The 13,757-nt window shown below is 40.0% G+C and overlaps 2 protein-coding genes across 10 annotated transcripts in view; one reads left to right on the top strand and one right to left on the bottom strand.

Moving 5' to 3' along the window:
• Positions 1-6,953, top strand: part of CLVS1 (clavesin 1) — a 118,061-nt gene extending 111,108 nt beyond the window's left edge. For 2 of the 3 annotated variants that reach the window (XM_075416091.1, XM_075416092.1), the window contains exon 6: positions 5,736-6,952. In XM_075416091.1, the coding sequence (XP_075272206.1) occupies positions 5,736-5,823 (88 nt within the window). In that variant the 3' untranslated portion in view covers positions 5,824-6,952. Of the gene's footprint in view, positions 1-5,735 lie in introns of all 3 variants that reach the window. The other variant, XM_009937715.2, reaches the window with a different exon arrangement.
• A 3,477-nt stretch (positions 6,954-10,430) lies between these two features.
• Positions 10,431-13,757, bottom strand: part of ASPH (aspartate beta-hydroxylase) — a 117,521-nt gene continuing 114,194 nt past the window's right edge. For all 7 annotated transcript variants that reach the window (XM_075416087.1, XM_075416088.1, XM_075416082.1 and 4 more), the window contains one exon: positions 10,431-11,234. In XM_075416087.1, the coding sequence (XP_075272202.1) occupies positions 11,084-11,234 (151 nt within the window). In that variant the 3' untranslated portion in view covers positions 10,431-11,083. The remainder of the gene's footprint in view (positions 11,235-13,757) is intronic.

Genomic DNA, 13,757 nt, shown 5'->3' with positions numbered 1-13,757 from the left:
TTGGTGGATCACTTAACCAGCTCAGCTGTGCCTCTAGACACGGATGCTGCTTCATCTCTCCGAAACACTGTGGTTGGTGTATCAAAGCTGCCCCCCCGGGCAGCTCTCTGTGGCACAACGCCATGCCATCTTAACGCAAAGCTGTCAGCCAGCGCAAGTGCAGAAGCTGCAGAGTTGCATTAGCAAGAGATTTCATCAGGGCTTATTAGCCTGGGCAGAGAGCCACACTTCTTGGCTTCCGTGCTGGAGCTGTGCACCGCTGAGCAGAGCTTGCCTGCATCTGCGTGCACCACCTGCGGGAGCATACATGTCTTTCAAAGCGCCTTGTCTATGCATTTCATTTTCAAGTGCCTTCAAATAATAATAGAATACCTTTTACCACAATTACTTCACACCTGTGCATCTGCATTGCTTCTGTAATACCAGGGGGAAATCCTTTGTTTTCCCACCTGATGAAGGCATACACTTGAGGTGTGTTGCAGAGCACGCCCTGGGGTGCTTCACCCTCCTCTGCAGTCTGATGGAGAGGGAGGAGGGCAGAGAAAGAGATGCCCCTCAGACCTTGTCAATACAAAAATTCATGGGTATGATTTTAGAAAAATGCTTATTATGTCCTGTAGAGGGAATAACAGAATCACAGAATAGTAGGGGTTGGAAGGGACCTCTGTGGGTCATCTAGTCCAACCCTCCTGCCGAAGCAGGGTCACCTACAGCAAGCTGCACAGGACCTTGTCCAGGCGGGTCTTGAATATCTCCAGAGAAGGAGACTCCACAACCTCCCTGGGCAGCCTGTTCCAGTGCTCCGTCACCCTCAGAGGGAATGAATAATTCGGAGATGAACAGCCCTGAGGTGCTGGTGAAATGGGAAGGGAATTAGAGGAAAATGAGCAGATGGGAGGTGAGAGGTAGATGAATAGAGTCACACGATGTGATCTGATTGATTGGCTGCAGTGTGTCACTCTGAGAGCTTGAAGCCTCCTGCACTTGGGGAAAAAAACATGCCACTGTCCTCCTTCCTCCACAAAACTTCCCAAAGGAAGCCCAGCACAAATGTAACATGTCCTTGCTCCTGTGAGCTGTCAGCATTGCTGTGATGCAAAGCATAAAATGAGGGATCAGAAAATTAGAAGATGTCTTATAAGGCAAGAATGCCATGATAAGCTGGCAGTTACTGTGAGCTCAGTGCAGGATTTTGATATTTTAGTTTTTATGGGAAACAAAACTGATACCCGATAGACATCAACTCCTGTGAGCTGATTCACTCCAGCTGTACTCTGAAAAGAGCCTTCCGAAACCAGTGCAGCTAGAAGGCCTGCATCCAGTCTTCTTACATGCTTTTTGACTGAATTTGAGAGAGTTGCATTAAAATGACCACACACATAAAGCCATCTGCTCTCTTAGATATTGATGCACATACCTATGCAGTGCTGTCATTTGAAATATATGGCCGACCAGCTGGAGAAACAGCTGCATAGTGTTGATTTTCCAGATTTCCAAATATACTTGCTGCACAGTAAAACAACCATGGGGGGTTTGATTGACACCTTAAATGGAGCACACTCAAATGGTACCTAGGCTTCAGAAGTGAGGCTGAGAATTCATTTCTCTTTCCATTTTCGTTTTGCTTTCCTAAGCAAGGTTACCTAGCCTTAGAAACTAGGCTAGGAAAGTCTATGGGCATTGACTTGTCTGTTAATTACTTCAGACTTAGGTCCAAGCCCATGGTGACCACGTTGTACTATTACAGAAGCTAAGCCTGCTGTATGTATCACGTTCAAGAAAGACAGGCATGGGGTCTGCCAGCTCAGGGTCATACACAGTGACCTTATCTGTTTGATACGAAGAACTGTCTACTTGTATTAAAATTTAACTTAACCAAATCCTCCACAACCAAGCATCTTCCACATTGGTTACTGAGAATTTTTAGCTGAGAAAGGAGGAAAACCAGAAGGCTTTGAATTCATATACACTCATTTATAGTTTCAAAGTTGCAGCACATGCAAGACATGCCATGTTTCAGGTGAGTATTGAAGATAATATAGCGTGAGGTAGCCATGGCTATGATGTGTAGGAAACACTGCCTTGTAAATCATGGAACCTGTTGCCTTTGGCGGTAACAGATGAGAACACCTCAGAACAGGGACCTAAATGTAGGTAACCCATGAATCATATGATATGACCTTGTTTACAACAGGTCAGATGCATTGCACCCAGAGAATGTCTCTCTGCCATTTATAGCACAGAGTGACCATAGAAGTCTGATGGCGAGATGAATCACAGCAGAAGTGGCTAAAATGTAGTGATATAAGAAAGCCAGTGCAACTACCATTTCCTGCTTAGATGATTGGTTTGTATCTGGCCAAGGTCAAAATGACTTGGACGTGTCTTGAACATTACAAACTGGTTTTATTCATCCTGCAGAAACAAGAGCTTCTCCACTCCATCAGGTATTTGTACACATTGATATGGAAAGGCAGCAAAATAAAAATGCTTTTGTCTGGTGCCATGAACTTCTGCTTGCCATAGGGTACTGACAGAATAGCATCCACAGCATTTACAGGGCCAAAGCTTAAACAGAGCTTGTCAAACAAGGAAAGTTCTCTACTGCTTATTTACCATTGCACATCAAAATGGCTTAAACTGTTGTGCAAGAGGGTGTTTTGGTGTATTTAATGCAAAGATGGCTGCAATTTACAAGGACTAGTCAGAGTAACCATACTTTGGTGCCTGACTACAATTTATTTTTCAATAGGAGATTAAGGTGGAGTTAGATACCCCAACACCTTATAAGAACCATGATCAGATTCTACTTAAAAATTTGAAACATGACTGTAAAGTCCTCTGACAAAAACATTGATGTGGCTAAAACAGGTAGCAGTACTTTTAAAACAGAAACCAGTCTTAGTCATAGGTTTAATACTACAGTCAGCATACAAAACCTCTTAAATAGTGTGTAAACTTGCACATACCCAGAATACGACTACTTTCCTTGAACTGAATGTGTTACATACACAAAAGCAACACAAAACCAATATACAGGATGCATTCTTTCCAGTAGTATTTGTCTTCTATTCTTTTCCACAGCCACAAAACATAGTTACCCATCAGTTGAAAACAATTTCTGCAACAGTGGCCTACTGCAAATCATCTTTTCTCTGTCATTAAATAAAGTATAGCTACAGAATACATATTACAGGATGTTCTAGGCCAGTAAAACATGTCTCTCGTGCTGAGTTAGTACATTAGATTATGAGCTGCCTTGATATATATCACCAAAATGCTTTTCTGAGAATCTACATTTTTAATATTTTCCATAAATGAACAATATGAAAAAAGCATTTTAGAATCCTGTTGAGAATTCAGTTTTCTTCCTACACAAAATTTAAGTTAGAAAAAAAAAAAGGGAAACATTTTTTAGCAAACAAAAAACTGATGCATTTGGAAAATGGAAGTCCAAACACAGCAGCAAGTCCTTTATTGTGGGGTCTTAGAAAATAGCGATGATTGTTCGAAACCCTACTGTGCCCTTCAGATAGATGTCTGAACTGCTTATTTTAGGATAGGGGTCTAAGCAGCTTCTAGCAGAAAAGGAAAAGAGAGAGAGAGATTACTGTTGCCACAGAGCCTGGCAGATACTAAAATCTCAGCTGGATCCCTCTTCATGTTATTCAGAAGGGCTGGGCATAGCATTTGAGTCATTTGGCATCTTGAAGTTGGAGGTCAGGTGGGCTGCAATGCATTTACTTGATGCTCCGGCTATTTTGGCTTTGTGTGAAGAGGAGCAGCATGGGACCTGCATACAGAGCATGGGATTATGTTGCTCACAACCTGGCGTGCATCTGAATGCCAGTATGGGGAAGAAACTGCTATCTTGCTGTTACAGATGCAGGGAATTTTTTTCTGTGATGACAAAAGGCACAAAAGGCAAAATTGTGAGATTTTTTTTTCACATTTGACTTACAGCTGAAACTTTCTGCTGTATGCTGGCAAATACTGCAATGGATCTTCAATTTTTTATATTCGTTTTAGGGCAGTAGGTCAGACAGAAAAGAAAACATTGGTGACAAGTATTAGTTATGTATTATTTAATAATAACTTAATCTGGTAGTCCAGAAAAGAAAATGAAAAACCATTGATGCTGTGATTTGAATCCATTCTGTATCAGTTTCAAACCCACGATTAGCTTTTGTTGCCATATACTAGAAATATGTAAATCGCCATTTTGCATAAACTCTTGAATCAGCTGCTTTTCTATATTAAAATGCAGTCATAAACATTGTGCATGTCACATTACTGTAAAAAATACACAGTGAAAACATTTGGGCAAACATATTTTCTTTGAATATTTTGGTATAAAGTCTTCCCATTGAGCATCCAGTTTTTGTTATCTCTCTTTGGAGATATTTTTTTTTAATGAAATTTTTTTATTGTGCTTTAATGAAAGCTCCAGGCATAAGCATAAGAAAAAGAATCATAAAAGTTATCCACAGTCATGGTATTCAGTCCTGATCAGGTGCTGCATTACCAAAGGATACAGTTTATTAATGACTGTTATCCAAAGAAAAGCAGTATCTAATCTCATGAAATAGCTAAAGCTGCCATAATGAACAACTGGGAATTAGAAACAATACATGCTGTAGGGAATGAGAGCTACCCTTGATTCTAAAAGATAGCCATGAGAAAAATGGCTCTTTAAAAAGATGCTATGCACTATGCAAATGCCTGGGCTGGATGATCCTACACATACCTTTGAAAAAGTTCCCGTTTCAAAAGTTTCCAACTCAGAGAGTGATTTTGCGCTAAAAACTCATTGCCCGCTCCAAACTGGGAGGCAGCTCCTAGCCCAAAACAGAGAAAATGGAAGATAACAAATCTCTGTAACAATAAAGCCATCAGTTACTCCCCGCATAGCTCAGTGAGCAAACACTGGAGCACACAGACCTCAGAAAATGAAATACTCTTGAATTTTCCAACTAGTTTAAGCTCATCCAGCTTTTGTCTCTGCAAGAAATCATGCTGGCTCTCCTTGTCTAGTGTTCACTCCTTTTTTACATGTTGTAGGCTTTTTGTCCATTAGCAGTAAAGGACATACTACCCTTCCCACCTTGAAGACAGAAATGAATTTAAAATGGACTAGCTCTGAATAGTTCTCTTTCAAGGGTGTAGGCAAGCAGATAAAGATACATTGCAGGACTAGGCACACCAGAAGTTCCCTCTTTGTCGTATTAATTCTGGCTTCTTCATTGATCTTGGGTAACTCGTAGAACTTCTGCCCCTTAAACTCCTACATCAGTAAAATGTGATTTATCTACTTGTCTTTCTCAAGATTTGTAACAAGCATGAGCTGAGACTCGCTCCTGCAAGCACTTGTGCAAATTACTTTGCTTTCCAGTAAGCAGTTGCACGAGCAGTTTTGCCTAGGAAGACATTAAGCACCAACAGATCTCATGGTATCTCAGGATCAGGCTTTTAAACTGCTGAGTGCATTCAGCGTTAAGGATAGCAGCTAAGCACTAAATATTTCCAAAGGATCTGAAATCTGCAATGAGTCATTCCTGTGTTCATGTTTAAAGGAATGCTTCTCTAATTCCTTATGTGTTCCAAAGAAAAGAATCAAAAAGCCATAAAGATGAAAATGGACAAAAGCAAGAATCATAAAAAGAAGCAAAGGGACTCCAAGGAGGTGAGTGCTCCTGCAGCAGCCTTCGCTACCATGTGTGTCTTCTTGCTTTCAGGTCCCAGTCTGTGGTGGAAGCTGGCACGCTGAAACATGAAGACCAAGGGGAAAGCGAGAACACCCAACCGCTGCTGGCTCTGGACTGAGCTCCCACGCGCTCAACACACACAGATACATCCAGAGACTTCCACCATACCAGAAACCCACAGAGCACACCACACACACGCACGTGTTTTGCTTGAGAACAAGTCCTTCATGTTTCCTGAGCAAGTAACAACTGTCACCAGCCATCTGTCTGTGCAGCCGACGCTGAACAAAAACTGAGGAATTTCCATCGATGCAGGAGTCTGTCCATATACAAAGAATTTCTTTCCTTTTTTTTTTTTTTTGACTGATGACATTAAAATATTGGAACTGATGGAACTGCATTCTCTGTTTAAAGAAACCAGGGTGTGTCAGTAGAAGCTTTCCAGAAGCCTCCAGCAAGGATGCTTAGTTTTATAGAAGCGAAGGTTAAATGCGTTCTAAAGAGAAACATCTCAAATGTAATCTTTGCACTGTAATTAGCAGTTTATCATAGCTCAGAGGGCAGAAATAGCAGCATCTAGTGCTCAAGTCTTACAGAAGGATTTTGCACTGAAAAAAAGAAAAAAAACATCAGTGCCAGCATAATGCTATTCATGACCGTGATTGCCTCATCCATGCTGCTTATATGGGGTCACTTATTTCAGTACCTAGCAAAAATTATTCTTAACTTTGGAAGCCCTTATGAAACTGTCATCTAAGTGGAATGAGCTGTGTGGGCAGCAGACGCATACAATTTGAAATCCAATTATTTAATTTTAACGATGTGTTTTTTCCACAGGCAGCTTGGAAGCCTACTAGAAGTGTGTGTGTGCGTGTGCCCGGTGCGAAGGAGAGGTACTAGGGAGACCCCTTGGACACATTCACCAGTGATTAATGGTTCGATCCAGATTGTTTCACTTACGTCATAACTACAAATCAAAGCTCTGCAGAGCCATTTACCCCCTTCCCTCCTGCAGGCAGGGAAAGGTGTAGCCAGAAGGGTCTGCTGCTTGAAGATGCGGGCCATGGTTAAATTGAAAAAGGAAAACTAAGAATTAATTATTCAGTACAAGCTTCTGCTAGAAGGAAATGTGGAAGAATAGAAGAACTGAAATGCCAAAGATCAGTTTGTTATTTCTCTGTTTGCTCTAGCTGCAAAAAGAGTCTCATCCCTTCACTGAAATGGAAACAGATTAAAAAAATAAAAGAAAAATTGTTATCAAATTTTATGTGCAGTGACTTTATTTCCTACAGCTGTTACAACCACTGTACACACCTCTAGTCTTCAATTTAACTGCCATATATTGACAATTTACTAGAACAAGCTGTTGGCAACAACATATCAAAGGTAGCAGTGTAAACAGTATATATAAAACGAGATGATACTGGGCACGTGAGTTTTCATTGCGCCTCTGGAACATCCACTGAATTGATGCGATACACTGAAGTGACACCATGGTTCAGCTGGACATGGTCAGCCCTAACAGATGGAGTAACAAAATACTGCCTTTACCTACAACATAATTTTATGCCCGCAGAAGGCAGGACGGACGTCCTACCAGATCCTACCAACACGTCTGGATTTCCCTGCTAGTATTTGTACAGAATAGCTGCATTCAGACTAACCTTCTTCTGCAGCAGCATGTCAGTGATACAAAGCCTGGCCTCCATGACAGAGAGCGAGTCTTTAAGGCAGTGGGTGGTCCCAGCAAAGCAATATAGGAGTCAGAAAAAGAAGCAGAATCTTACAGGAACATTAAACCAGTAAGAGGACTAAGCCCATTTATCTTCGGTATTTCTTCCATTCCCCGTCCCCTGGCATTACCACCTATTAGAGAAAACTAGGATGTCAACTCCTGGTAACAGGACACAGCTCCCTTTGCTTCCTTGGGCTCGTGAAGACATACAGACGTTTGGATTTGTCATAGAGAACTTGCTTAAACCAGAAAAGTAAAAAACCAAACAGACAAAAAAAGACAGATATCAGCTATCATGCTGCAGCATTAATGAAGAAATACTTTGGTTTACGATTTTTACCTCCACTGCCGTTGAATCTTTGTGGTGAGCTGTTACAATCACTGCTCATTCAAGCGGGACTTGTTCTGCCCAAGAAGTGCACATATCACTGAAATCTAGTCCTTGAAGACTAAACGTAGCAGAGGATTAGAATTATTTATTTTCTTTAGTTGTGACATGAATAAATACATATGATGCCTTGTATATAGCTGTATGACGCCCGTATTTAACTGCAGGTTCTTACACAGACTCTGTGCTTGCAAGCAAGGTAACCACAGGCAGGGAGGAATCCAGCTCCTAACATTGTGACAAGTACATACTGCCTAACAAACAGGAGACTATACTGCCTTTCTCTGTCATTTCCCTCTGCAAATAAATCTGAAGAAAAAATATTTAAATTTCAATGGCTTTCCAGTTAAAAACATTTCCATTGATTTCTTCCATTGGCATTTCCAGTATTGAAAAGCTTTTTCAAGATGAAATACCAGTTGGCAAACAGGAATACCTAAAAAAATATACCACTTATTCACTGCATAATTTCTGTAGTTTGCTATACATATCCTCCCCATGTATATAGCTAATCCAACAACTGTAGCTAACAAAAAGATATGCCCTCAGCTCCCTGATAGGTAGGCATAGCATAGATTCACTTCAGTGTTGCAGGAGCCATTCATAACACACCTTGTCATGTTCAAGGCACCTAGAGTGTAAATGGTCAATATGTCACTATACAATTCAATAAACCGTGCTCCTCTGGCACACACGCATTTCGGGTAGATTACTTTTATCTATTTGCCAATTTTATCTATTTGCCAGTCGGAAGATACAAAGTACGAGACTTCAAAGGAACAATGAGAAAATCTGAAGGACGGCATGGATTTTTATAAATAAAGCTCCAAAGCTTTTACCACTCCTTTAGTATTTACTCTGACCCATAGAAACTAAAATGCAACATTAATAAAAATATTCCTAAATCACAAATTTTGGTTTAAACAGTCTTTGATTCCTTCTTTACAAATTATGTCTTTATTTTAGAGAATTACAAAATACTTTATAATTTGTACTGCTTGATCGCTTTACAGAGATACAAAGTACAGCTTCTGACTAAACAGCTACCAGGAGATTTCAAAAACTTTTCATTATGACCCCCCACAATAACGAGTACCTTATTTCCAGTTTTGCACATGATTCACCTAAAGATCTCCAAAAGTATTTTTGTATTTTCTTAAGTGTGAAACTTCTAACTATTTTCAGTTTTCATGATGATTAACTGAGAACTGTTACTTTCTTGTGTATTGCGTATAGCCTCAGTGTTATTTTTGATACGGGCAATACATTAAAGCTCAATTATCATAGCTGTCTAAAACTGACTCTTGATCAGAGAGGGTTTATCAGTTTAATAGTCAAAAAGGAAATTAAAGTGCACACCTCCAGAAACTGATTACACTAATTCATGGTGCGATCACCATGTGTTACATGGCATTACAAGATTGAATTACCTAGCAAAACAGAAAATCTGAAAAGCATTTATGGGAATGCAAAGCTCTTATCTGTATTTTGCTTCAGCAAACGTGGTGTTCTGGTCATGTTACTTAGGTACCATGACGTGGTCTCTGCAGTACAAAACCACCAAGCATCGAACAAGTAAGATGACTGTTCAGTGTCATTCGGACAACAAAGCCAAAGTTGTGGAGACTAGGGGACCTCAGTGTCTCGTGGCCTGGTGTTTGCCTCTCAACCCTCGGTAACAATGCCAAGCCCTGAGCATCCTAGCACACCTATCCACACCCAGATGGTTTTGCAGGCGAGTAGGCAACAGCCAGCCATAAACTTCATCCGTGCAACCTCAGGTCTTTCTTTCCTGTTAGTGTTCTTAGAAGTGAACAGAGGAGGGTCTTGTACCCTCCATCTCCCATTAAACAGCACAGACCCAAAAGACTGGCCAACTGTTTAAACACCCAGCCAACTTGCTTTCTTGAAAATCGGCCTTTTTATCATACAGTAAATTCTGCATGGCAAATACAGAGCATACTGTAAACAGTACTGAGATAAGAATACTTCGGCATTGTGTCATACATTTCAAGACCAGGAAAACACTATTAGATCAACTAAAGGAGCATTCTAGCACTCTGCAGGATGCTGGCAGCAGAAGTTAATACAAGCTAATAGCCTGAAGCTCTTTGTCTGCTCTGTCTTCTGGCAGGAAACTGAGTTAGACCTTGTCCTTCTGCCCAAAGCACAACAAATCCTTCATTTTTCTTTTTTTTTCTGTTGAATGACCACCCAAGGGCAGCCTAGAAGGAGCCCCTGGAAGGAGGTGCCCCAGACTCTTGCTGAGTAGAAAATGGATATCACAACACAAGCTTTTGTAATGATAGGAGAAACAGCAGTTCACCACATAATCTTCAGTACTGCCAACCACTATAAGATCTGAGCCTACAGATGTCACTTTTGCTCAACTTCTTCCACAATCACATTATCAAAGTGAAGGTTGCCTGCTAACTAAGAGAACTATTGTGTTTTAGAAGAACAAAGCTTCACTAAGCAGCTGATTATGCAAGTTTCTGATTGCATTTTCAGGGAGGCAAGGAAGGCCACACTTGGCAAAAATGAAATCTGTTCATATATAGTGTTTTCTTTCTGCTGATAGCTAGAAATGCATTTATATATATTGTTTTTTTTAAAAATAGTGGTTGGTTAAAGAAGATTTGTTCATAATTACGCTAGAAAAATACAGTTACTCAGGTAGAAAAAAAATACAAAACACTTATAACCCATTCACATTATCTACAGTTGATAACATAGGGACTTGTTCTATGCCTAAAGCAGCTAACATTACACCTGCATACTGATTTTCAAAGTTGGTTGTGTGCATATATTTACAAAAAATCTCACATATTGCTTCCCTGACAAAAACCTGGGAAGTATTTCCTGAATGCAGAATCACAAATCTTGTGCCTGACCCTGGCTGGCCAGGTGACTGATTGACTTTTTGTACGTATAATATAGACATGACAAAAACATCTGCACATTCCTCAGTTTGAGAATCCAGACCTACTGCTCTTTGGCTGACAAGATTTGTATTTTCAAACTTGCAGCTGGAAAAACAATACATATCAGTGCTGTATCAGTATGAAACAAAACACGGCGCTTTTTTTCTTTTTTTTTTTTTTTTAAATGAAGTCCTCTGTGATTGTAGAGTCTCATCTTTGTCTCTCCTAACCATTAAAATACTAGTATTCTTTGTATGCTGGATAAATTAATCCTATTGGCATACTCCAAAGGGGTTAAAGCTCTTCTTTTCCCCACATCAGAAGGAACCCCTTAAATAGCAGGAAGGGTTCGTCTCTGTTGTGCTGTTAACTCAGGGTGCCACACATCCACAATGAATATCAGGCGATAATCTTCAGCATCCTGCCATACTTCATGTTCGAAGGAGTCATCAAAAATAAGAACTTTCCCTTCTTCCCAAGTTCTGCAACACAAAAAAACCCATGCTTTATTGTAGTATTTGAAGTGCTGTGGAGCAGGCAAGCTATATATCTGCTCTGAAGATGCTCTTTGATATACAAGAATGATTTAAACAGTATATATTTCACAGTTAGGATTTTACTACATAACATAATGAGTGGTTCATCAGAGTTTTAACTGAAATAAACCACAGAAAGATCAGTCTAACAGACTTTCATATTATTGAGGCATTATTTCTCCTCACTCTGCATAGTTATGCCCCCATACACATTCAGATATTTATCATTTGTTATTTATATACTTTTAATGAGTTGAGTCCAATAAGCAGGGAGCCGGTATAACACTGGTGTAGTAATCAACTTTTCTTCTAATCAGATACATACATAATAAGTGACAGAAACTGAGGGAATGACCAGTAATATGGTCATACGGTTTGAAAACAAATTACATAAATCAATCTGCTCTTTCTAAAAATCAGAACACCAGAATCAAACCCTGATCATGTTTAAAATTTTAGGGATGTTAAGAGTCTTGTCCCATAAATGCATTCAAAGCACAGAGTTTAAAGATTTTTCTTCAGAGTAAGGTTGCAATGCCGTAGTGTACACTGGGTTAACTATACTGTTAAAGCTGAACAGGAAGGATAAGACCACACATCTTAAATCCCCTCTGCCTGTCAAGTACTGATTAGGCAGATCACTGGACAGACGTATGTACCCTGGGTGAATGTTCATTAAGGTGTGGAAGAGCCAAGTTGTAACAGCGGTACTTTTCCAAGAATTGTACCTTTGTTTGTTAGGCACAAAAAGAGACACACAGAATTTATTCAAAGTGGCTTGGTTTTGCGCACCTGCATCGTTTGAAAAATTAACAAAATTACCAGATTTAATAGCACCGGCAAGAGGCAATGTAGAAGGGACATATTAACTGCTGGAAGAATCTGTGTTCCTGTCAGTTTTACGAAGTATAGAATTGCCGAATAATTCAGGTCAAAAGAAACCTTGGAAGGGCATCTGGTCCAAGCCTATACTCAGAGCAAGACTTACTGCAAAGTTAGATCCAACTTTGAGGTTAGATGAGATATCTCAGGTTCTCAGCTAGTGGATTTTTGAAGATCTACAACCACAGACATTCCACCATTTCTTCCTGTGTTTCACCAACCTCATTGTGAAAATTTCCTTCTATCTAGAGGGAATTTCCTTCACTGCCACTTGTGTCCATTACCTCTCATTCTATAACTGCATATTTCGTAAGAGTCTGGCTCTGTGTTACCTCCTAAAGCTTCTCTACAACGACTACATAATCAAGTTTTTTAACAGGATCGCTTAGGAGACGAAGCATTCATTGAGGATGGATGCTCTTACAGGGAATTAGGAACTGTGAACAGTGGTGATGGTAAAGAAACAAAGATCTTGCCATCAAAGAAGGACATGCATTGCTTAGCTCATTCAACCGTGTTCACTCACAGAGAAAATTTTCTCGTTTCAAAACCAGGGTTAAAATGAGATTTAGACTCCCAAGTCATCAGAGTATTTTAATTTTTAATTCAACAAAAGCAAAAATTAACCATCAAAATTCATGGGGTTGTGCTGTAATGTTCTGAAGAGAAATGGAAATTGAAATTGGATTATTTCAACTGAAATGATCATCTAAACATATTTTAAGCAAGAGTAGATAAACCAGAAAGCATAACACAGGAAAAAAGTCACACTGGCTCACACACAGACTGGCAGACCCAGATAATGAGTTTTTTTGCAGGTTTCAGCTATGATGATGTGTTTTTTCTGCTACCACATCAGTTATTTGATAACAAAAATGTTTCGTGCCAGAGACCGTGAGTCTCGGCTACTGCACTCAAGTTACATGGGTGTTATCCAAGTCAGTGGGAGTCAACCCCTTGCAATGCTACAACGTGGTAAAAAAATCAAGCTGACTTTGCATTTTTTTTGGGTGGGGGCTAGGTGGGTGTTGGTTAGGGGGCATTTGTTTTCGGTTTTATTAGGGCAGTATTTTGTTCTGGGTTTTTTTTTGTTGTTGGTTGGGGGGTGTTTTGGGGTTGGCTTTTTGGGGTTTGCTTTGATTTTGGTTTGTTTTTAATTAAATCTAGCCTGAAAAATCCTACCCTAAGTAGCCTGAAAGTGCAGCTCAGTTCAGGACAATAAAAACTCCAAGCACCCAGATGAAGTAGCTTCAGAGGTTAAAACCCAGGATCTATCATTTGCATCATAATGGGACGGGCTGTTTTGCATAACAAAGAAAAAGTCATAAAGTTGACAGAACTATTAACCCCTTTTGAATAGATTAACCCCCCCCACCATTAGCATGCAAATAAATATTTTCTAGAAGCCTTCATGGTGTGAGAAACACTTCACAGTGGAACCATAGGGACGATACTATTCTGGTCTGGTGCTGAGCCACTCTGAGGTAGCTTCTACATCACCTGCACCGCTCTAGTGTCACCCATTACAGGTGAGATCCCGGACTGGCTTCTGCATAAGGCTGTGATTCTGCAGCTTCATTTCAAAAC

Source organism: Opisthocomus hoazin, chromosome 3 (genome assembly GCF_030867145.1).
Source record: "Opisthocomus hoazin isolate bOpiHoa1 chromosome 3, bOpiHoa1.hap1, whole genome shotgun sequence".
Lineage (NCBI taxonomy): Eukaryota > Metazoa > Chordata > Aves > Opisthocomiformes > Opisthocomidae > Opisthocomus > Opisthocomus hoazin.
This window is presented reverse-complemented; position numbering and strand designations above follow the sequence as displayed.